This window comes from Oncorhynchus mykiss, chromosome 13 (assembly GCF_013265735.2).
Source record: "Oncorhynchus mykiss isolate Arlee chromosome 13, USDA_OmykA_1.1, whole genome shotgun sequence".
Taxonomy (NCBI): domain Eukaryota; kingdom Metazoa; phylum Chordata; class Actinopteri; order Salmoniformes; family Salmonidae; genus Oncorhynchus; species Oncorhynchus mykiss.
This window is the reverse complement of record NC_048577.1, coordinates 31,488,969-31,513,000: the sequence shown is the minus strand read 5'-3', so window position 1 is coordinate 31,513,000 and position 24,032 is coordinate 31,488,969. Positions and strand designations below refer to the sequence as shown.

At 45.2% G+C, this 24,032-nt stretch overlaps 1 protein-coding gene across 2 annotated transcripts; it reads right to left on the bottom strand.

Annotated features, from left to right (window-relative positions):
• Positions 1–1,271: 1,271 nt before the first annotated feature.
• LOC110486123 (interleukin-3 receptor class 2 subunit beta) lies at positions 1,272–23,184 on the bottom strand. Of its 2 annotated transcripts, XM_021557492.2 has the most exons (14): positions 22,506–23,184; positions 21,654–21,787; positions 21,263–21,395; positions 20,950–21,110; positions 20,609–20,763; positions 12,577–12,721; positions 9,294–9,429; positions 8,965–9,119; positions 7,500–7,627; positions 7,091–7,274; positions 6,242–6,338; positions 5,504–5,573; positions 4,802–4,890; positions 1,272–4,683 (listed from the first exon to the last, which is right to left on the bottom strand). In XM_021557492.2, the coding sequence occupies exons 2-14, from the start codon at positions 21,754–21,756 to the stop codon at positions 3,927–3,929; spliced, it is 2,313 nt and encodes a 770-aa protein (XP_021413167.2). In that variant the 5' UTR covers positions 21,757–21,787; positions 22,506–23,184; the 3' UTR covers positions 1,272–3,926. The 2 variants fall into 2 exon arrangements, with proteins under 2 accessions (XP_021413167.2, XP_036796661.1); XM_036940766.1 differs by lacking the exon at positions 22,506–23,184 and having other exon boundaries at positions 21,654–21,906.
• Positions 23,185–24,032: the final 848 nt, after the last annotated feature.

Here is a 24,032-nt window from a genome sequence, read left to right as displayed (position 1 = left end):
AAATCATGATATGCAACGAAATATTGAAAGCCTTACTGAGACCATGAGAACAACATTGCCACGTCCCCTTAAGGATAGGACCCTTTTTTTTCAATTTTCACCTAAAATTACTTACCCAAATCTAACTGCCTGTAGCTCAGGACCTGAAGCAAGATATGTATATTCTTGATACCATTTGAAACGAAACACTTTGAAGTTTGTGGAAATGTGAAATTAATGTATGAGAATATAACACATTAGATCTGGTAAAAGATAATACAATGAAAAAAACATTTCACTGTAACAGCTACTGTAAATTGAACAGTGCAGTTAGATTAACAATAATTAAAACTTTCTTGTTCTTGCTACTTAAAATGTCATGCTAATCACATTAGCGCACATTAGCTCAACCGTCCTGTGGGGGGGGACACCGATACCATAGAGGGTAACATTTTGTGCAGCAGAAATAATAAAATAATAATGAAAATCATAAAATGTGTATTATTTTTTTACGTTCCATTAACTGGCCCTTCTCAACCACTACAACAACATCTGGACTAAACAACAACATCTGGACTAAACAACTGAATGTGGTGTCCCTTATGTAAAAAAAACCTCATGAATTCCACAAGTGAACACGTGTCATTTTCTGTGAAGTTAATGTGATAAAATGTGACAACGTGAGCATGTGAGACATTGAAGGGACATTTGATTATCTGACACAGGTTGCCACGGCAGGAGTTTGCCCTGGGTAAAAAGTAATTGCATTTGGTTTGGAACCGGGCTGCCTCCCGGGCGTGAACCAGGTGCCCCGCTCAACGCCCACGGCGAAGTTGGCTCAAAACAAAAGTGACATACTATAGATTAAGCAAGTGGATGTTCTCAAGACACTTGTTCTATCAGTCGTCAGGACGTCACGATGGTCCCAGATGATCCCAAACCATTATAATAAAGTAATGGTATGGTGGTTTTAAAGTAAGTGGTAAACTGTTCATCTAAAATATAACTCCACCTGGGATTTGACCGTATAACCACTGGATTTGAGGTGTGCTGATCTTCCTGCAGCACCAACATGTCTGGCAGCATTCCTCCTGTGGCAATTTGCATGCCCAGCACCCAGACCTCCTTAGGCTAACCCTGACCCTTGCAGCCATGAGCTATCTTCAATTTTTAGCCACATGATCAAACTTTAGCATTGATAGCGTACATATAATATATCTACACACTGGTTATAAACCTGATAAGTTTGGTGAACGACAAAGCAGGTGATGCTATCTGCAAAATACATTTGGTCAATTTGTTTAATTTCTTACCTCAAAATCATATTTTTTTCAATAAAATCGGCAGTCTATCACAGGGTCTTGCTTCTTCACAATAAATAGTGCACAGTGAGTCACATGATTCTAGCTTGTTCCTGATTAGAGATATTGAGAGTGTTACAACTGTCCTGTGTTACAACCATCCGCGGTCTCTCCTAACTATCCCCGCTATGATAACCTTTCAGAGGAGTATACACTAAGTCTGAGTCCCAAATGGCACCCTATTCCCTACATAGTGAATAAGGAGGCATTTGGGACTCAGCCTTCACTACTGTGTGCCCTTTTCTGATGTGTAACACAGGGGATTTACATATATCTACCTATTCCTGTAGTCGATAGTACGGCACATTTCTATACGCGAGGGGAGGTCCTCGGGACTAATCTGAAACACACAGGTTCTCTAACATCAGGGAGTGGAGCATGGGAATAATAGGCAGAGGTATAGTGAACAACCCACAAATATTTGACACCATAATTTCATCTTCAGCTCCAGGCATACATGTTCCTTGGAAGCTCTAGCTCGTACTGATTCCCTATCACAGGACATAAAAAAAACTTTAGGGGACAGACAACTCCTCAATTCTATTCAATATATGCCTGAGCTATGGCATAACACAGATCAGATCAATTACTCGTGTTCACAGAACATGTTGCACAATACTCTCACGAGGGAATGCCAAGGGGAGAAGGAGAGTGGGTCAAATTGGCATATGGGTACTCTTGCCATACACACTTACAAAATCCCCGGATATACTTCAGAATGTGGACTAGCCCAATGTTGCCACTCCCATCCTCCCTGCGCATACCAACCTTCTCATGGTAATGCGACTATGTAGAACAACAAGAACAGCCATGTTAAATACTGAAAGCCACACCCGTAATTACAATCAACAGAGGCACAAGGCTGCATTCATCAACTCAACAGTTCCACCCTGTCATATCTTTCCCCTCGATTTTTTAAATGTGTCCTCACGTTTAACCAAGGAAGCAAAAAGTTTGCCACGCTGACCCTCAACATGTGAGCCCCTCAGGGGTGCATGCTTAGTCCCCTCCTGTACTCCCTGTTCACCCACGACTGCTTGGCTGCGCACAAGTCCAACGCCATCATTAAGGCTGCTTAGACCACCTATAGAGAGGAGGTCAGTGATCTAGCAGTGTGGTGCCAGGACAACAACCTCTCTCTTAACATCAACAAGACAAAGGAGCTGATCGTGGACTACAGGATACGGAGGGCCGAGCACACCCCTATCCACATCGATGGGGCTGTAGTGGAGCGCGATGAGAGCTTCACGTTCCTTAGTTCCACATCACTAAGGAATAAACATTGTCCACCCAGACATTTGTGAAGAAGGTACGACAATGCCTCTTCCCCCTCAGGAGGCTGAAAATTTCAAAAATCAGATCCTCAATGTTCTACAGATGCACCATTAAAGGCATCTTGACTGGTAGCATCACTGCTTGGTATGGCAAATGCTTGGCATCCGACTGCAAGGCGCTACAGAGGGTAGTGTGTATGGTCCTGCCACCCAGGACTTCTATACCAGGCGGTGTTAGAGGAAAACATTTGTCAAAGACACCATCCACCCAAGTCACAGACTGTTCTCTCTGCTACCGCATGGCAAGCGGTACCAATGCACCAGGTCTGGAACCAACAGGACCCTGAACAGCTTCTACCCCCAAGCCATAAGACTACTAAATAGTTAACCAAATAGCTAACCAGACTATCTGCATTCACCCTCTTTGCACTAACACTGTTGCTACTATTTATTATCTATCCTGTTGCCTTGTCACTTTACCCCTACATATATGTACATATCTACCTCAATTACCTCATACCCTTGCACATCAACTCAGTGCTGGTACCCTGTGTATATAGTCAAGTTATCATTACTCATTGTGTATTTATTACTCGTGTTATTTTCTTTCTATATTTTTCTCTCTGCATTGTTGGGAAGGGCCTGTAAATTAAGCATTTCACTGTAAGTCTACACCTGTTGTTTACGGAGCTTGTGACAAATTACATTTGATTTGATTCTGTAACACAACACTTTGCAGCCCGTGGGCCGACCCCTGCTGTAGAACGACAGGAACAGCCACCGGCACTGACAGAGGCATAAGGCTGCGCTCACCAACTCAACAGTGCCACCCTGTTACACATGTACCATCCATGTGATGTGGTGGAAACCTGGGATTCTGGCCCTGAGTCACCTTACCACCCAGAGAGGAATGGCTTACTGCACTATGCTTCTGTGTTTGTAGTTAGTCCTTACAGTAGAATCCATAGGCCACCTCTGAGTTCAACAGATACACAGTAAGTACAGTGCTGCCATCTGCTGGGCATTGTGAGTAATCAAGGGAGGCTAATGTATGAGGCGCCAACAGTTTTCCCTCCTAGAAATAGAAGTGTTTCTCAATCTCAACCCAGTCTTCGGTGACCACAAATCACTAGTTTTACACGTGGTCCATTCCAACACTAACACACCTGATTGAACTAGCCCAACTAATAATCAAGCTCTTGTGATTAGTTGAGTCAGGTGTGTTAGTGTTAGAATGGATCAAATATTGAGAACAGTGGCCTATAGAGGCCCTCATGTCCTGAGCATGTATTCCAGCATTAGATGGGGTTAGCTAAGTGGCTAGCTGGGACAGTCTGACATAGGGATCCTCCTTGCACTGCTCTTCCTGCCTCCTCTCTCTCCTCCCTGCCTGCTGCTCTTGACTGCCCCCTTTAGGTGGCCCAGAAGACTGCACATGGCCCCAGCCCCCAAGTGCCTGTAGAGCCGGGAGGAAGCAGTACCCAGAGGTATGTAGGGTAGGGTCCACTGGGGGCAAGGTGAAGGGGGTGGTGGTGGTGGGCCTGTACGCTGGAGGAGGGTCTTCATTCTCACTGGGTGGTGAGCAGGTGGACATAGAGCTAGGTTGGGGTGGGAGGAGCTCTGACTTGGGCCATGCCATGATGACGACATTGTTGCCGTTGTTGTTACCAATGTTCTTACTGTCGTTCGTTGTTGATCTGGACAGGCCAGCACTGATCTGAGGCATCGCCACATAGCCCTCACTCGACTCCAAGGGGGATGGGGCAGACCTCTCCGAGGAGGAGGGAGAAGAGGGGTCAGAGTTAGAGAGAGTGTTGTCGGACTCCTCACAGGGAGGCTCCAGACTCAGAAACTCACTCGGCGCCGGTGAACTGTCACCACACAAGATGTAAGGGCCACTGAAGCTGAATCCGGATGAGTCTAGAGCAGGAGGGCAAGATCTGTCCACAGACAACAGAAGTATTGAGGAATAGTTTTGGTCATACTTCTTCCACTCCTCCTTGGTAATGGAATGGAACAGTCCATTGGCCTTTACATCTGGGGTCAACCACAATGGATTATCTGAAGAGCTGCAACACAAGAGTGAGTTACGGCTTAGGGTTGAGCCAGGTCACCGTGTGTACGAGTATTATTTTAGAAGTGTTGGATAGTGTAGGTTAGAAGCATAAAGATATGAGCTCATTTTACCAGCTAAAGCTCTCCAGTGTCTGTACGCTGCAGATGTAGGTATTTTCACTTCTCTCACTCTCGGGAAATAACAACCTATCAGGAGACTTCTGGGAAAGAGAGGACATACCATTATCTGTGAATGATGAACTATGAAAGATGGATGCATGGAGGCACGTGCACAGATAGAGGTCTACCTGAGCCCGAGCACCTGCGCCTTTGCCCTTCCACACCCGTTTTCCCTCACACTCGCCCTTTTGGGTGGCGGTATATTTTTTGTATACCGTTTGTCGTTGTTGTTCTGAACCCATTGCCCCCAAGTCGTCGTGACATCGTCAAGTTCACTAGCTAGCAGATGTACATCAATCGACATTCAGAGGCACTATAACTAGCTTGCTTACAATTTTGTAAATGAGTGTAAATAGGCCAATGCTAAAACATGTTTACATTTTCACTACAGAGGCTGTTAGTAGGTTATGAATTTTGAGATATGAATTGCCCCTTTTTTCATTTGGAGCACCAGCCCCCTGAAAGGTCTGTGCACAGCCCTGGATACATACATTGTCATTTATAGTGGTTATGAAAAATATTTTTTGTTCACAGTCTAAGACAATTTTTTATTATTATTGAGTGCAGTTGTCATATGGCTGAATAGTCCACAGTGAGATGCTTTGCGAATAATGCTGGATGAATACTCAGCCATTCAGATGTATTCAGACTGACCTTAATGACCTCTCCCAGTGCCTTGCTCTTGAGGGGCGACGGGACAGACACCTCCCACAAGACTAGCCTCCTACAGACAGAAAACGAATGGATGGAATGGATGGGAAAATGAACGAATAGAATGACAGGTAACTGCCAAAATAAAGGATTGGACCAATCCTTGGATTGGACCACCATGAGCCAGAACAGCTTCAATGCACCTTGGCATAGATTCTACAAGTTTCTGGAATTATATTGGAGGGATGCGACGCCATTCTTCCACGAGAAACTACATAATTTGGCATTTTGTTGATGTTGGTGGAAAATGCTGTCTCAGGCGCCGCCCCAGAATCTCCCATAAGTGTTCAATTGGGTTGAGATCTGGTGACTGAGAAGGCAATGGCATATGGTTTACATTGATTTCATGGTTTACATTGATTTCATGGTTTACGTTGTTTTCATTCTCATCGTGACCACTCGTGGCCTGTGGATGGGTTATTGTCATCCTATGTAGCCAAAATAATGGTCTGCCCAGCATTTTTATACATGACCATAAGCATGATGGGATGTTAATTGCTTAATTAACTCAGAAACCACACTTGTGTGGAAACACCAATATACACTACTTTGTATTCCTCATTTACTCAAGTGTTTCCATTGTTTTGGCAGTTACCTGTAGTTTAACACTAGTAATAACACAAGGGTGAATTCAAATGATAGAAAAACAATAAAAACAGTTGGAGAAGTCTGAGTAATCACCTGTGACAGGCTGGTATGGTAACATAGAGAGTGATGAAGACAATGGCCACCAGTACACTGATGAAGACGTAGAGGAAGGTGGTGATGGACCAGGAAGCTACCAGGAGACATGGGACAAAACATGCATATGTAAGAGTGGAAAATGTAGTTGATGATGATTGATGAGTAATTGATTAGTAGTGTCTGGAAATTCCTGTCTGTCACGTGAACTGATTGAGATGGCGGTTGCTTCAAGAGAACAAAGTCACATTTTGTCAGCTCCTGTATGCTGCCTTCATCAAGTCTAGTCTTAATTTCTTCTCGTTTCACTCTCTGAACCCTCCAAACAGGGTGTTACACACATTTCAGTATTATGGTAGTTTAATGATAAAACATCAAATTCATCCAAGCTCATTGTTCACATGAAAGCAAATATCATGACTTCAGATTAGACTAACACATGGAAGCAAAGAAAACGCTCTTCAATACATAATGAAAGTCTCTGTTTTTGAAAACCTTCTTCAAGGGATTTGAACTTTGGTGCTTTTTCATTCAGCATCACATTATAGTTTTTTGAGCTCCACGCTTTTGATATGGATCACATCCCCTCATTTGTACTTGTTTTGTTCAGACTGGTTATCTCTGATGATAAAATATGTTTTCAGAGTTATAGGCCAAAAAATAATAGAAATAGCTTGGTCCAAGTTTGTGCTCTTGCCAACTCCATTGCTGTCATTATCAAGCCATATATAGCAAATGACATGACAATGAATTGGAGTTGGCATGATGGCAAAAAATCAGGCTAGAATAGAATAATAGAATATTATTAAAAACATGCTTCAACTAGGAGATACAATCTAGGTCCATTACCTGGTTGTGAGGTCCACTCCACTGGGTCGGTCCATTCTGAGGGGGGTCCTTCGAAAGTATCACCCCTTCCCGGGACCACCAGAGCTCTCACCTTAACCAGGTAGCACTCAGAGGGGCGCAGGGACCCCCCCAGGATGGAGAGTGAGAGGGACCCCTGGGAGACATTGAGGAACCTAGTATCCTCCTGAAAAAGAAAAGGTTGGACAGAACCAAGTGAGACATCAGTCATCATCAAATGATCTGTTCATGAGATGCTTAAAAAAGCAAGTCTATCTCGCTTGATGAGCGTTCTTTAGATGATGACCTAGAGATTATCAAATGTAATACTGAACATGAAAAGACATTGCTTTTGGATCATCCCACTTCCTGTGAAATTATAGCACAAAAATAGATCAAATACTTATCCTACCTGAGTGTCATTACTCCAGTAGTGCACCTGATAGGTGAATTCAAAATTTGATTTTGGCGGATTCCATTTTAGAATCCAGTCCCCATCTCTCGCTTCTATCTGCACGTGGAGTGGACGGTTTGGACGAACTGTATAGAGAGATACATCAAAAATCAGACATCAAGAAACTTTAAAGAGATTGAACTTGATCTTAAACAGGCTGGTGTGATTATATTCAATCTCTCTCTATCCCAGTCTGCTGTTCCCACATGCTTCAAGATAGCCACCATTGTCCCTATACCCAAGAATGTAAAGGTAACGGAACTAAATGACTATCGCCCAGTAGTGCTCACTTCTGTCATCATGAAGTGCTTTGAGAGACTAGTTAAGGATCATATCACCTCCACCTTACTTGTCACCCTAGATCCACTTCAATTTGCTTACCACCCCAATAGGTCCACAGACGATGCAATCGCCATCACACTGCACACTGCCCTATCCCATCTGGACAAGAGGAATACCTATGCAAGAATGCTGCTCAGCATTCAACACCATAGTATAATCCAAGCTCATCATTAAGCTTGAGGCCCTGGGTCTGAACCCCGCCCCCCTGTGCAATTGGATCCTGGACTTCCTGACGGGCTGCCCCTAGGTGGTGAAGGTAGAAAACAACAACTCAACACTGGGGCCCCACAAGGGCGCGTGCTCAGTCCCCTCCTGTACTCCCTGTTCACCCATGACTGCGTGGCCATGTGCGCCTCAAACTCAATCATCAAGTTTGCAGACGATACAACAGTAGTAGGCTTGATTACCAACAATGACGAGACATCCTACAGGGAGGAGGTGAGGGCTCTGGGAGTGTGGTGTCAGGAAAATTACCTCTCACTCAACATCAACAAAACAAAGAAGATGATCGTGGACTTCAGGACACAGCTGAGGGAGCACCTCCCTATCCACATCGACGGGACAGCAGTGGAGAAGGTGGAAAGTTTCAAGTTCCTTGGCGTACACATCACTGACAAACTGACATGGTCCACCCACACATATAGTGTGGTGAAGAAGGGAAACTGACATGGTCCACCCACACAGATAGTGTGGTGAAGAAGGCAAACTGACATGGTCCACCCACACAGATAGTGTGGTGAAGAAGGCAAACTGACATGGTCCACCCACACAGATAGTGTGGTGAAGAAGGCACGACATCACCTCTTCAACCTCAGGAGGCTGAAAAAAATTGGCTTGTCACCTAAAGATGCACAATTGAGAGCATCCTGTCAGGCTGTATCACCGCCTGGTACGGTAACTGCAGCGCCCACAACCGGAATCAGCAGAAAATTGTGCCTGTGATACCACAATACAAACTCCAGGTGGCAGCACTGATACACAATCACTGAGGCAGTATATATATCATCATTAATTGAGTATCAGCTATGAAATTTTATTATCCTTAAAATATCACCCCTGTGTCGGAGTGAAAATTACTCACTGTTTTTATGTGTTTTAAACGTTTTGCTGTTGCATGTGGGGATGATCTCCACCTCTAGCTGTTCTGAGTCTGGGACAGGGAAGGAGCAGCTGTATTTGAGTATTGGACCCCTGGACGGAGCGCTGACCATGGTGTTAACACAGCATTTCTGGGCTCTGGAGAGATGGCGAAAGGGATAGATAGAGAAGAGGGAGGACAATGCTGTGAAGGAGAGTAGACATCCTTGAGACTGAAGTGAACTATTTTGTCTCTCATCCATGGGCACCCACACGTGAACGCATGCACAAACGCACACACACACAGTGCTTTGGCAGCAGATCCTAACTCACGGTGCAGTGTGGTTGCGTTTGCAGGACAGATGGAAGGTAAGGAACTGAGCCAGGTCTCTCTTCACCTCCCAGCTGCATGTCACCACTTTCTCGTCATCCACCACACACTGCGCACTGGAGGGGCCTGGCACAGGGTCTGCGTGAGGGAGGGAAGGGAGGTGAGGGAAAGAGGGAGGGAGGGAGAAGAGAGAGACAGAGAGAGAGTCAATTAGGGAGGACGTGAGTGAACAAAATGGAAGAAGACATTGATGCACGACTGAGCAATGCTGTTCCAAACACATGACATGATGAGATCACAATGCCCTGACACCTCCACGTAAATCACACACAATGCTATAAAGTCACTCATAAGAATTTAATTACAAACTCATTACAATCCTATAAAACTAATACATTAGGATGAAGTATGTTTATGTACAATTAATTCGGAAAGTATTTAGACACCATTACTTTTTCCACATTTTGTTACGTTACAGCCTTATTCTAAAATTCATTAAATAGTTTCTTTCTCCTCAATCAACACACAATACCCCATAATGACAAAGCAAAAACAGGTTTAGACATTTTTGCAGACAACATTTTTTTTTTTTTTTAATGAAATATCATATCTTCTTGTGTATGACGCTACAAGCTTGACACACCTGTATTTGAGGAGTTTCTCCCTTTCTTCTCTGCAGATCCTCTCAAGCTCTGTCAGGTTGGATGGGCACAGCTATTTTCAGGTCTCTCCAGAGATGTTCGATTGGGTTCAAGTCCAGGCTCAAGGACGTTCAGAGACTTGTAGGGAAGCCACTCCTGCGTTGTATTGGCTGTGTTGCCTTGTTTCAAGGTGAATCTTCATCCCAGTCGGTGGTCCTGAGTGCTCTCGAGCAGGGCTTCATATTTCCCTCGATCCTGACTAGTCTCCCTTTCCCTGCCGCTGAAAAACATCCCACAGCATAATGCTGCCACCACCATGCTTCACCGTAGGGATGGTGCCAGGTTTCCTCCAGACATGACGCTTGGCATTCAGGCTAAAGAGTTCAATCTTGGTTTCATCAGACCAGAGACTTTTGTTTCTCATCATCTGAGAGTCCTTTAGCGGGCTGTCTTGTGCCTTTTACTGAGGAGTGGCTTCCGTCTGGCCACTCTACCATAAAGGTCTGATTGGTAGAGTGCTGCAGAGATGGTTGTCCTTCTGGAAGTCTCACCCATCTCCACACAGGAAATCTGAAGCTCTGTCAGAGTGACCATCGGGTTCTTGGTCACCTCCCTGACCAAGGCCCTTCTCCCCCGATTGCTCAGTTTGGCCTGGGGGCCAGCTCTAGGAAGAGTCTTGGTGGTTCCAAACTTCTTCCAATTAAGAATGATGGAGGCCACTGTGTTCTTGGGGACCTTCAATGCGGAATACATTTTTTGGTACCCTTCCCCAGATCTGTGCCTCGACACAATCCTGTCTCAGAGCTCTGCAGACAATTCCTTCAACCTCATGGCTTGGTTTTTGCTCTGACATGCACTGTCAACTGTTGGACCTTATATAGACAGGTCTTTCCAAATAATGTCCAATCAATTGAATTTACCACAGGTGGACTCCAATGAATTTAAACATTTCAAGGATGATCAATGGAAACTTGATGCACCTGAGCTCAATTTCGAGTCTCATAGAAAAGGGTCTGAATACTTATGTAATTAAGGTAATTATTATTTTTATTTTTTTATTACTGTTTTCACTTTGTCGTTATGGGGTATTTTGTGTAGATTAAAACCTGTTAAGGATATGGCAGACATACGCCCCCTTTGGAGAGATTGGGTACCCCTAGTAAACTGGAAAAAAAATCTGTCAAAAATTGCTAATATATGCAAATAAAATTTCAATTATTATTGGATAGAAAACACTCTAAAGATTCTAAAACCGTTGGAATTATGTCTGTAAGTATAGCAGAACTCACAGGGCAGGCATTCTTCCAAACTAGTTTTTGTGGCCATGAAAGTTGGAGCAACTTTGACGTCATGGCCCCCACCCTTCCCAACCATTTATGATTCTGGGGACACTTTCTATCTCTTCCGCTAGATGTCCTCTTTCAGTAGAGCTTTGAATCGTTCAAATCCCGCGAGAATTGACCCTATGGGAGTGAAATTAGTGCGTGCCACGAGAGAATAGGCTGTGCGTATGGGCGCGAATTGGTCCCAGCCATTCCTTTGTTCCAGCACTCAAGAGAAGGGCAGACGATGGCCGATTGAATTGAAGTTTGTTTTGCGTGTCTAAAACATCATAAAGCTTGCTTCTGCACTTAGTTTGACCTGTTTAGTCGACATATAATATGTAATTTTGAAGTTTTGATGCACAACTTTTCCGGACCAGAGGACGTTTTGGGTGCATTTCAGCTGATGTTATTAGCAGTAGCTAATACAAAGACGCAAGACTTGAAACCAAACAATGTATTGGGTAAGTATGAAGCCTTCCAGAACATTCTGAACGAAGACCATCGAAGGTAAGGGAATATTTATGCTTAAATCTGTGTTTCTGTTGACTCCAACATTACGTAGAAATGTAGCTTGGAACTGAGCGCTGTCTCAGCATATGGAATAGTGTGCGATTTCTGTAACGTTAAAAATAAATCTAACACAGCGGTTGCATAAAGAAGCAGTGTATCTTTCTAACTATATGTAGAACATGTATATTTAGTCAAAGTTTATGATGTCTATTTACGTTATCTTGCCGCGCTACATAGATTTCCTGCGGGCATTTTTGAGTAATTTCTGAACGTGAACTCACTGTAAATGGACATTTATGGATATAAATGGCATATTATTGAAAAAAAAAAATATGTACTGTGTAACATGTCATATTACTGTCATCTGATGAAGATTTTCAAAAGGTTAGTGAGCGATTTATTTTTTAATCCTGCGTTTGTTGATTGCATGTTTTGGCTATTCAAATGAGCTGTGTCTGGTGGTGGTTTTACATATATATGTGCTATGTTTTCGCCGTAAAACATTTTAGAAATCTGACTTGCTGGCTAGATGAACAAGGTGTTTATCTTTCATTTGAGCTATTGGACTTGTTAATGTGTGGAGGTTAAATATTTTTAAGAATATTTTTGCGTTCCATGCGCCACCGTTTCAGCTGAACGTGGGAGGGTTGATTCCCAATTGGGAACCAGTATCGTAGACAGGTTAATGAGGGGGAAAAAATATTTAATCAGTTTTAGAATAAGGCTATAAACGTAACAAAGTGTGGAAAAAGTCAAGGGGTCTGAATACTTTCCGAAATAACTTTATGTACAGTAGGATTGCCACTCACCGTCCTCAGTCATCCAGGTCACTAGAGAGCTCCACTCACTCCACAGTCCCGTCTTCCCCTTTGCCCTAACCTTGGCCTCATACTGGCAGCCAGGCACCTGAGCTTCAGGCTCCAAACTCAGCTGGGTGTCTTGAACCTCCACTGCCTGCACAGAGAGAAACAGACAAAGACTGTGGTTGAGTCCCAAAAGTAAAAGTAGCTCTCCATTGGGCACATACATCAACTCAACGTCTATTCCACGTTGGTTCAACATAATTCCATTGAAACAGCATTGATTAAACCCGTGTGTGCCCAGTGGGTTCCTTTCTTTGTCTCATTCCCTACATAAGTACTAGTGTGAGTCCCCTGGTCTGGACAGTTTAAAGTAGACTTCCTGACATAATCTTTAAATTGCTTTCACCTGTCCTGTAGTTTCAAATCAGTGCAGATGAAAGGGTGGAAACCACTTCAGACTATTGAGACAGAGCCCTGATCTTTATCTGACTTGGTGGTATTGTTTTCTGTACTTCCGCCGTGTGACATCCTCTCAGTCTCAGATAGTGGCACGGTAAACTTTGGTGAGGATTTTGATGTACAAGATGAGCGAAGCAGGAACATGGACGTCACCAGGACCTAGCCCCGAATGATTTTCGGTCAGCCCCGAATCTTTCGCGCTACTGCAATGGTGAAAAACAATGGTAGTATAAGGAAATCAGTCAATTATAATAAATTCATTAGGCCCTAATCTATAGATTTCACATGACTGGGCAGGGGCGCAGCCATGGGTGAGCCTGGGAGGGCATAAGCCTACCCACTGGGGAGCCAGGCCCAGCCAATCAGAAAGATTTTCCCCCCACAAAAGGGCTTTATTACAGACAGAAATACTCCTCAGTTTCATCAGCTGTCCGGGTGGCTGGTCTCAGACAATGCCTCAGGTGAAGAAGCCGGTTGTGGAGGTCCTGGGCTGGCATGGTTACACGTGGTCTGCGGTTGTGAGGCCGGTTGGACGTACTGTCAAATTCTCTAAAATTATGTTGGAGGCGGCTTATAGTAGAAATAGTAGAAAACTTAACATTAAATTTTTCTGGCTGTGTTTAACTCGATCTTCTCTAAAATTGGATTAGCTCGGCCAGTTAGCCACACTTACTTACAACATTCAAGAAGATCAAAATCCATATTCCCATGAAACTGATTGGGATTAAATGGTTGGCATGCATGCAGCATGGACGTTTAACCTGTAAAACGCGAAGATGTCATGTACTGTCATGTTGTGTCTTGTCTCTGTCCTTTCCCTTCACCCTGTCTCCCTCTGCTGGTCGTTGTTAGGTTACCTTTTCTCCCCCAATTTCCACCAGCTGTGCCTTGTCTCCTCCTAACCACCTCGTCACCCCGTTTCCCACCTGTTCCCTTTTTCCCTCTGATTAGGTCCCTATATCTCTCTCTGTTTTTGTTCCTGTCCTTGTCGGATTCTTGTTTGTTTGTGTTAGTCATGCCTGAACCAGACTATCGTCATGTTTGCTGCAACCTTGTCCTGTCCTGTCGGAATCTGCCGGTCCGTCTGAGCCTACCTATGTTTGGTAATTAAAGAAGCTCTGTTTAAGTTAATTCGCTTTTGGGTCCTCATTCACGCACCGTAACAGAAGAATCCGACCAAGAATGGACCCAGCGACTTCGGATCCTCTCCACTCAGCCGTCGGGATCCAGGGAGCGATGCTAGGCAGACACGAGCAGGAAGTGTCTGCTGCTCGACATGCCGTTGAGACCCTGGCCACCCAAGTCTCCAACCTCACAGAACAGGTTCACCATCTCCGCCTCGATCCACCGGCCACTTCCAGGGCTTTCGAATCTCCGGAGCCCAGAATCAATAACCCGCCGTGTTACTCTGGGGAGCCCACTGAATGCCGCTCGTTCCTCACCCAGTGTGATATTGTGTTTTCTCTCCAGCCCAACACTTACTCCAGGAGCACTGCTCGTGTCGCCTACGTCATATCTCTCCTTATTGGACGGGCTCGTGAGTGGGGCACGGCAATCTGGGAGGCAAGGGCTGAGTGTACTAACCAGTATCAGGACTTTAAGGAGGAGATGATACGGGTTTTTGATCGATCTGTTTTTGGGGAGGAGGCTTCCAGGGCCCTGTCTTCCCTATGTCAAGGCAATCGATCCATAACAGACTACTCTATTGAGTTTCGCACTCATGCTGTCTCCAGTGGCTGGAACGAGCCGGCCTTGCTCGCTCGTCTTCTGGAGGGTCTCCGCGCAGAGGTAAAGGATGAGATTCTCTCCCGGGAGGTTCCTTCCAGCGTGGATTCCTTGATTGAACTCGCTATTCGCATTGAGCGACGGGTTGATCTTCGTCACCGAGCTCGTGGAAAGGAGCTCGCGCTCTCCGTCGCCCCCCTCTCCGCATCACTACCATCTTCCTCTGCCGGCTCGGGTGCTGAGCCCATGCAGCTGGGAGGTATCCGCATCTCGACTAAGGAGAGGGAACGGAGAATCACCAACCGCCTCTGTCTCTATTGCGGTTCCGCTGGTCATTTTGTCACTTCATGTCCAGTAAAAGGCCAGAGCTCGTCAGTAAGCGGAGGGCTACTGGTGAGCGCTACTACTCCTGTCTCTCCTTCAAGATCCTGCACTACCTTGTCGGTCCATCTACGCTGGACCGGTTCGTCAGCTTCCTGCAGTGCCTTAATAGACTCTGGGGCGGAGGGCTGTTTTATGGACGAGACCTGGGCTCGGGAACATGACATTCCTCTCAGACAGTTAAAGGAGCCCACGGCCTTGTTCGCCCTGGATGGTAGTCCTCTCCCCAGGATTCAGCGTGAGACGCTACCTTTAACCCTCACTGTTTCTGGTAATCATAGTGAAACCATTTCTTTTTTAATTTTTCGTTCACCTTTTACACCTGTTGTTTTGGGCCATCCCTGGCTAGTTTGTCATAATCCTTCCATTAATTGGTCTAGTAATTCTATCCTCTCCTGGAACGTCTCTTGTCATGTGAAATGTTTAATGTCTGCTATCCCTCCTGTTTCCTCTGTCTCTTCTTCACAGGAGGAGCCTGGTGATTTGACAGGGGTGCCGGAGGAATATCACGATCTGCGCACGGTGTTCAGTCGGTCCAGGGCCACCTCTCTTCCTCCACACCGGTCGTATGATTGTAGTATTGATCTCCTTCCGGGAACCACTCCCCCCCGGGGTAGACTATACTCTCTGTCGGCTCCCGAACGTAAGGCTCTCGAAGATTATTTGTCTGTAGCTCTTGACGCCGGTACCATAGTCCCCTCCTCCTCTCCCGCCGGAGCGGGGTTTTTTTTTTGTCAAGAAGAAGGACGGGTCTCTGCGTCCCTGCATAGATTATCGAGGGCTGAATGACATAACAGTGAAGAATCGTTATCCGCTTCCTCTTATGTCTTCAGCCTTCGAGATCCTGCAGGGAGCCAGGTTTTTCACTAAGTTGGACCTTCGTAACGCTTACCATCTCGTGCGCATCAGGGAGGGGGACGAGTGGAAGACGGCGTTTAACACTCCGTTAGGGCACTTTGAATACCGGGTTCTTCCTTTCGGCCTCGCTAACGCTCCAGCTGTCTTTCAGGCATTAGTCAATGATGTCCTGAGAGACATGCTGAACATCTTTGTTTTCGTTTACCTTGACGATATCCTGATTTTTTCACCGTCACTCCAGATTCATGTTCAGCACGTTCGACGTGTCCTCCAGCGCCTTTTAGAGAATTGTCTTTTTGTGAAGGCTGAGAAGTGCACTTTTCATGCCTCCTCCGTCACATTTCTCGGTTCTGTTATTTCCGCTGAAGGCATTAAGATGGATCCCGCTAAAGTCCAAGCTGTCATTGATTGGCCCGTCCCTAAGTCACGCGTCGAGCTGCAGCGCTTTCTCGGCTTCGCGAACTTCTATCGTCGTTTCATCCGTAATTTCGGTCAGGTGGCAGCTCCTCTCACAGCCCTTACTTCTGTCAAGACGTGCTTTGAGTGGTCCGTTTCCGCCCAGGGAGCTTTTGATCTCCTCAAGAATCGTTTTACATCCGCTCCTATCCTTGTTACACCTGACGTCTCTAGACAGTTTGTTGTCGAGGTTGACGCGTCAGAGGTGGGCGTGGGAGCCATTCTTTCTCAGCGCTCCCTCTCTGACGACAAGGTCCACCCATGCGCGTATTTTTCTCATCGCCTGTCGCCGTCGGAACGTAACTATGATGTGGGTAACCGCGAACTGCTCGCCATCCGGTTAGCCCTAGGCGAATGGCGACAGTGGTTGGAGGGGGCGACCGTTCCTTTTGTCGTTTGGACTGACCATAGGAACCTTGAGTACATCCGTTCTGCCAAACGACTTAATGCGCGTCAGGCGCGTTGGGCGCTGTTTTTCGCTCGTTTCGAGTTCGTGATTTCTTATCGTCCGGGCTCTAAGAACACCAAGCCTGATGCTTTGTCTCGTCTCTTCAGTTCTTCAGTAGCCTCCACTGACCCCGAGGGGATTCTCCCTGAGGGGCGTGTTGTCGGGTTGACTGTCTGGGGAATTGAGAGGCAGGTAAAACAAGCGCTCACTCACACTCCGTCGCCGCGCGCTTGTCCTAGGAACCTTCTTTTCGTTCCCGTTCCTACTCGTCTGGCCGTTCTTCAGTGGGCTCACTCTGCCAAGTTAGCCGGCCACCCTGGCGTTCGGGGTACGCTTGCTTCCATTCGCCAGCGTTTTTGGTGGCCCACCCGGGAGCATGACACGCGTCGTTTCGTGGCTGCTTGTTCGGTCTGCGCGCAGACTAAGTCCGGTAACTCTCCTCCTGCCGGCCGTCTCAGGCCGCTTCCCATTCCCTCTCGACCGTGGTCTCACATCGCCTTAGATTTTGTCACCGGACTGCCTTCGTCAGCGGGGAAGACTGTTATTCTTACGGTTGTCGATAGGTTCTCTAAGGCGGCTCATTTCATTCCCCTTGCTAAGCTTCCTTCTGCTAAAGAGACGGCACAAATCATCATCGAGAATGTTTTCAGAATTCATGGCCTTCCGTCAGACGTCGTTTCGGACAGAGGTCCGCAATTCACGTCTCAATTTTGGAGGGAGTTTTGCCGTTTGATTGGGGCTTCCGTCAGTCTCTCTTCCGGCTTTCACCCCCAGTCTAACGGTCAAGCAGAACGGGCCAATCAGACTATTGGTCGCATCTTACGCAGTCTTTCTTTTCGCAACCCTGCGTCTTGGTCAGAACAGCTCCCCTGGGCAGAATACGCCCACAACTCGCTTCCTTCGTCTGCGACCGGGCTATCTCCTTTTCAGAGTAGCCTCGGGTACCAGCCTCCGCTGTTCTCATCTCAGTTCGCCGAGTCCAGCGTCCCCTCCGCTCAGGCTTTTGTCCAACGTTGCGAGCGCACCTGGAAGAGGGTCAGGTCTGCACTTTGCCGTTATAGGACGCAGACTGTGAGGGCTGCTAATAAGCGTAGAACTAAGAGTCCTAGATATTGTCGCGGTCAGAGAGTTTGGCTCTCCACTCAGAACCTTCCCCTTAAGACGGCTTCTCGCAAGTTGACCCCGCGGTTCATTGGTCCGTTCCGTATTTCTCGGGTCATTAATCCTGTCGCAGTTCGACTTCTTCTTCCGCGATACCTTCGTCGCGTCCACCCGGTCTTCCATGTCTCCTGCATCAAGCCCGTCCTTCGCGCCCCCGCTCGTCTTCCCCCCCCCCCCCCCCCATCCTTGTCGAGGGCGCACCCATCTACAGGGTCCGTAGAATTTTGGACATGCGTCCTCGGGGCCGTGGTCACCAGTACCTCGTAGATTGGGAGGGGTACGGTCCTGAGGAGAGGAGTTGGGTTCCCTCTCGGGACGTGCTGGACCGTGCGCTGATCGAGGATTTCCTCCGTTGCCGCCAGGTTTCCTCCTCGAGTGCGCCAGGAGGCGCTCGGTGAGTGGGGGGGTACTGTCATGTACTGTCATGTTGTGTCTTGTCTCTGTCCTTTCCCTTCACCCTGTCTCCCTCTGCTGGTCGTTGTTAGGTTACCTTTTCTCCCCCAATTTCCACCAGCTGTGCCTTGTCTCCTCCTAACCACCTCGTCACCCCGTTTCCCACCTGTTCCCTTTTTCCCTCTGATTAGGTCCCTATATCTCTCTCTGTTTTTGTTCCTGTCCTTGTCGGATTCTTGTTTGTTTGTGTTAGTCATGCCTGAACCAGACTATCGTCATGTTTGCTGCAACCTTGTCCTGTCCTGTCGGAATCTGCCGGTCCGTCTGAGCCTACCTATGTTTGGTAATTAAAGAAGCTCTGTTTAAGTTAATTCGCTTTTGGGTCCTCATTCACGCACCGTAACAGAAGAATTATAAGTTTACGATTGACAGTGATGATGGCCTAATTTATAATAAGGTAAGTCTAATTTGGTGTTTTAGGATTTTCTGAATGAAAGGTTTCATGTTGGTACCAACTTTCATTCAGAAATGGCTTAATAATCATTTATAAAATGGTGCTCCAGGAGGCTACCTAAAAAAAATAGCACTGGTTATTATAAACGTGAAGCAATTGCCATGTGTGGTCAACTGATCCCCCCCCAACACCGTTTTGATTGGGACAGGTTCCTTGTGCTGTTTTGGGACAAGCATGGGAACTCATCTTGATAAATCAATCAATGTCAGATTTTTTGTTTTCACCGAATCTCCGTTTGGATGTTAGGTTACAATTATGCTGGGTAATGTTAGCTAAGTTGCGGTGAGTGCTCATGGTCATTAGTCTAGCATTTAAAAGCATTGCAGATGTTCTCTACACACATACACTAGACCTATAGCCTACTTGTTGAGCTACGCTGATATTTTCCTCAACTTTCCAAGACTTTTCTGATGCATTTCAGTCACTTAGCCTACTGATGTGAATACACATTGTACACTATTCAAGTCATTTGACATATTTTTTGATCTTGTTTAAAAAAGGCCATGCAGTAAGGACTACATTGTTTTAATAACAATATAGCTGAAACCACTATTGGCTTCATTGACTTACTGAATTTATGCTAATGTCATTTTAGGCTAGGCTACTAGCTGATATATTACTTTAAATATTACTCTAACAGTAGGCCTTCCTATACAATAACAATTGCGGGGAAATTCTGTTTAAATACGTGAGTGCCACTGAAAAGTGGGTGTGCTATAGTTTCCTACTCATATTGTAGGCCTAAGATCTGTGTATCCACTCTTTTCATTGGCCTATGCTATGTGTTGCATTTAAGATATGGGTTGTTTGACATTTACATATTGAGATCACAAAAACAGAGTAGCTTGACATTTTGATCATTTGTGTGGTATAAAAAAAATATATTATTGGAATGTCTCCAGTCATGTAAAATTATAGAATTATCATTAGAATTACAGGAAATGATTTCAGAAAATTCCTTATTTTCTCACACAAACCCCTCAGCCCCTGGTGTTCAGGACTGAGCCCCCAAATGTTATGAAACTCTGGTGACACCACCGGGCAGGAAGCAGAGGGGTTGTAAATGAAGGATTCTAAAGAAGTGATTAATGAGCAAAACTACCCTATGCTTGTGATTGTTTTGCGTGGGATATCTCATGCCATGATGAATAACCATGAGAGTTAGCATGTCTTTTTACAAGAGGGTCGGAAAACATAAGCAATATGTTAACTAACAGTCCTCCTACACTCTTAGAAAAAAAGGTGATATCCAGAACCTAAAAGGGTCCTTCAGCTGTCCCCATAGGAGAACCATTTTGGGTTCCAGGTAGAACCTGGAAGAACCTTCTACATGAAACCCCAAATAAATCTAACTGGAACCCAAAAGAGTTCTAACTGGAACCAAAAAGGGTTCTCCTGTGGGGACAGCCAAAGAACCCTTTTGGAACCCATGTTTCTAAGAGTTTGTATTGTATTTATGAATATTCAGAAGCACATGTCTTAGATGAACAGGAGTCTTTGAGAGCACATTGTATGTTAACCTGGTCCCAGATTTGTTTGTGCTCTTGCCTGCTATCCGTGACAATGAGTGATAGGGAATTGGCAATATATAGCACAAACAAGATATGGCACTCAAGCTAATTGTTTGTTACTCAAGTACATACTGTCCAGTCATCCTGGTTAGACCTCCTGTAGTTGACCTGATAGTTGAGAGTGGGGGTCAGGAGGGACGTTGGGGGATAGGGGCTTTCCCAGCTGAGCAAACGGCCCCCTCTCTCTACAGGCTGCTGTGATAAATGGACTGGTGGACGCACCCTCACTGTAATACACAGAGGCACACACTGTCAAAAACAAATCAACACATAAATTAATAGTCAAATATAGATACAGGATCCTATATATTTGGTCATCTGCTAGCTAACTTGTAACTAAAATTAAACATGTAGATGTAAAATGATTGAGAAGCAATGATTTATGACAGGGGTCCTGTAATGTTTAAACTCACAATTCTTAGACAGAAGCAGGGCAGGGGGACAGGAGGTGTTGAAGAAGAAGACATGGTTGGTATTGATGCCAAAGTCACGAGTGTTGTACTGACACTGGGCGGTGAGCTTGCCGTTGTTGGCATTCAATGCTGGCTGACCATAGGGTTTACACAGGGACTCACTGGAGGGACAGAGAAAGAGAGGGGAGAGAAAGCGAGAGAAAGAGATAGAGAGAGGCATGAGTTAATTGAGTACATTGTTTCTCGGTGTCCACATTTTCCTTATCCCCTCCCTCCCTCCCTCTTTCTGTCCTCTCATCACTTCTATCCTTACCGGTTCTCAGTGTCGTCCCAGTAGTATAGGGCTAACAGGGCTTGTGAGGAAGCGTGTGGACTCTCTTCCCAGCTGCAGCGGACGTAGGAGCTATAGTCATTGTAGCAGCGCAGGGACTCAAGCACAGGGGACACTAAGGAGAGAGGGAGTGGGAAGAAGGATATATACATAGAATTGGACCGCATTGTGCTGTATGATGTAGTGTACAGTTCTCTCTATAGGGCATAAAAATACATTTCCAAGTGGGTGGCAGTGTTGTGATATTGTCTCAGTATTAATAACACTTTCCATAATGTCCACAATTAAACATTTAACCATATGTCCACATTACACATTTTGTTGTCATCGATATCTGCTAAAAAAAAAAGAGACTTTTAGACTTAAACCCTACCATGATATTGTTTGTTCTCCTGGATTGTGCAGTGGTCTTTTCCATTATAGCAGAGGACCAGGAGAGGGAGAAGTGATCCACAAGACATCCAGAAGATAAGCATGTTTCCTGGGGAGCGCAGGAGGACAGGTCCCCTGGAGCAGAAGAACATGGGCAAGGGTCAGCAGGTGGGTCTCAGTAATTAACCTTCCAGATCTAGACCATCCTGGGCCCGCATTATGTGGACTGACTGCTATATCTGTCAGGGTTCAGAGAAAAATGGCTCAGATACAAAAAGTCTCTCTCTCTCATGCGCACACTAATATCATAATTCTCAAAATTACACCATTACCACTCACTTCCCTTACAGTATATTCTTCACTAAGTGACTCTGATGTTCCTCACACCATCCACTGTGACCACACATCCGTTCTTCTCACCCTTGTTAGCTTTCTCTGTCTGTATGTGTTCCAAATGCCCCTCTATTCCCTATATATAGTGCACACTACCCTAAGGGACCTGGTCAAAAGTAATGCACTTTATAGGGATTATGGTGGTATTTTGGACGTCGCCTCTGTCTCTTATGACAGTAGTATTGTCTTCATTGTAATGTCATTTTATCAGGCACAGACACTTTGGAAGAGAAGAATTAAAACGAAGTGACAGACAGTTGTGACTGTAGTGGTGTTGAGAAATCCCCCTCAGATACAGTGTGTGTGTGTGTCTGTGTCTCTGTGTCTGTGCATGCATTTAATGATAAGCATTCTAAGAATACATTGTGGGATAGAGGTTAAAATACAAAAGAGATGGTAAGAATCCCAAAAAATGATCACTTATATGTAAGTTTATTTCTACAACTTAAGTTATTCTCACCTAGTCTCCTCTTAAGTTTTCAGTGAATTCGGTAGTCCTATTTCCAAGAAGTTATGGTGTGTGAGGAAATGTCAAGACTCAAGCCAGATCTGTTCTGTCTGTAGCCTCAACTTTATCTGCTTCCTCTTTTCATGCGGCTGTTTACCATGTGGTCATAAATGACACTTAATCAGCATTCAGCTCCATCACAGTGTGATCAGTGTGCTCCTGGTGAGCAGAACACATTGAAAAAAAAACACTTTTCAACCAGAAATACATCTTTTCAACATCTTTTCAACCAGAAATACATCTTTTCAACATCTTTTCAACCAAAAAGGCTTCTTTTCAACATCTTTTCAACCAAAAAGGTGTCTTTTCAAAAGTTGCAACATCTTTTCACATCTTGTGCTATAGTATGGAAAGGAAATGCTGCCCTGAGGGTAGTATAAGTAGCATAGTAGGTATAGTATGCATGAATTATGAATATCACTTTCACACAATTTATTTCAAACTAACTTATTCTTCCTTTTCTGTCATCTTATAATTGTCTTGTTGTTACACAAGGGTGAGACTCTAGCCCAGGTATTTTATGAGTGATGGGGATTTCCAACGAGGTGCTACTAAACAGTGTGAAAATTGATCAATGAAGTATCTTAGTTGGTTGAGGCAGTGGCATGTCACTACAGCAATTGCCTGCATCACAAATGGCACTCTATTCCCTATATAGTACACTACTTTTGACCAGAACCCTATGATTCCTGGTCAAAAGTAGTGCACTAAATAGGGAATATGGTGCCATTTGGGATGCAAACAATTGATGTCATTTAGGTCCCTTTGGCATGCCAGGACTGCACTTCAGTAGCAGAGCAAATCCACCGTATAATACACCGATCCTTAGCTAACGCACAGACAGACAGGGAAATGCCTGAGTCTGAATGCTGTGTAAAAAATGGCACCCTATTCCCTACATACTGTATTGCACAACTTATGAACAGAGGCCTATGGGGTGCCATTTGGGATGGTGACTGGAAACGGTGCTGGGCTGCTAGAGTAGCTTATCCTGCTCCCTGTGGCGTGAAGGGAAAGGCACAATATCTGTAGAAGAACTCATGTCTAGTCCCTAGCAGGGTGATGATTTGACTCTGTTAGGTGTATGATACTCACATAGACCACTGATGAGGTTTATAAGCGGACTCAAAAGGCCAAAACCAACAATCGAACATCATTACTGTGACACAACACAGAAAAAATATGATTTTGCGGTAAGAAATACATTTTTTTGGACCAAATTTACATTGGCATCATCTGCCTTGTCGTTCGATTCACAAAATATATATCAGGTTTATAACCAGTGTGTGTAGATATATTTGATGTAGGTTAGCAGTGCTAAAGTTTGAACGTAGCTAAAATTGAAGATAGCTAATAGCTGCAAGGGTCACGGTTAGTTGGAACAAACCTCAGGAGGTCTGGGTGCTGGGGATGCAAATGATGGGCCCACCAAGCCTGTATCCCAGGACTACCATACCACTGTCACAACTGTGACTCTGA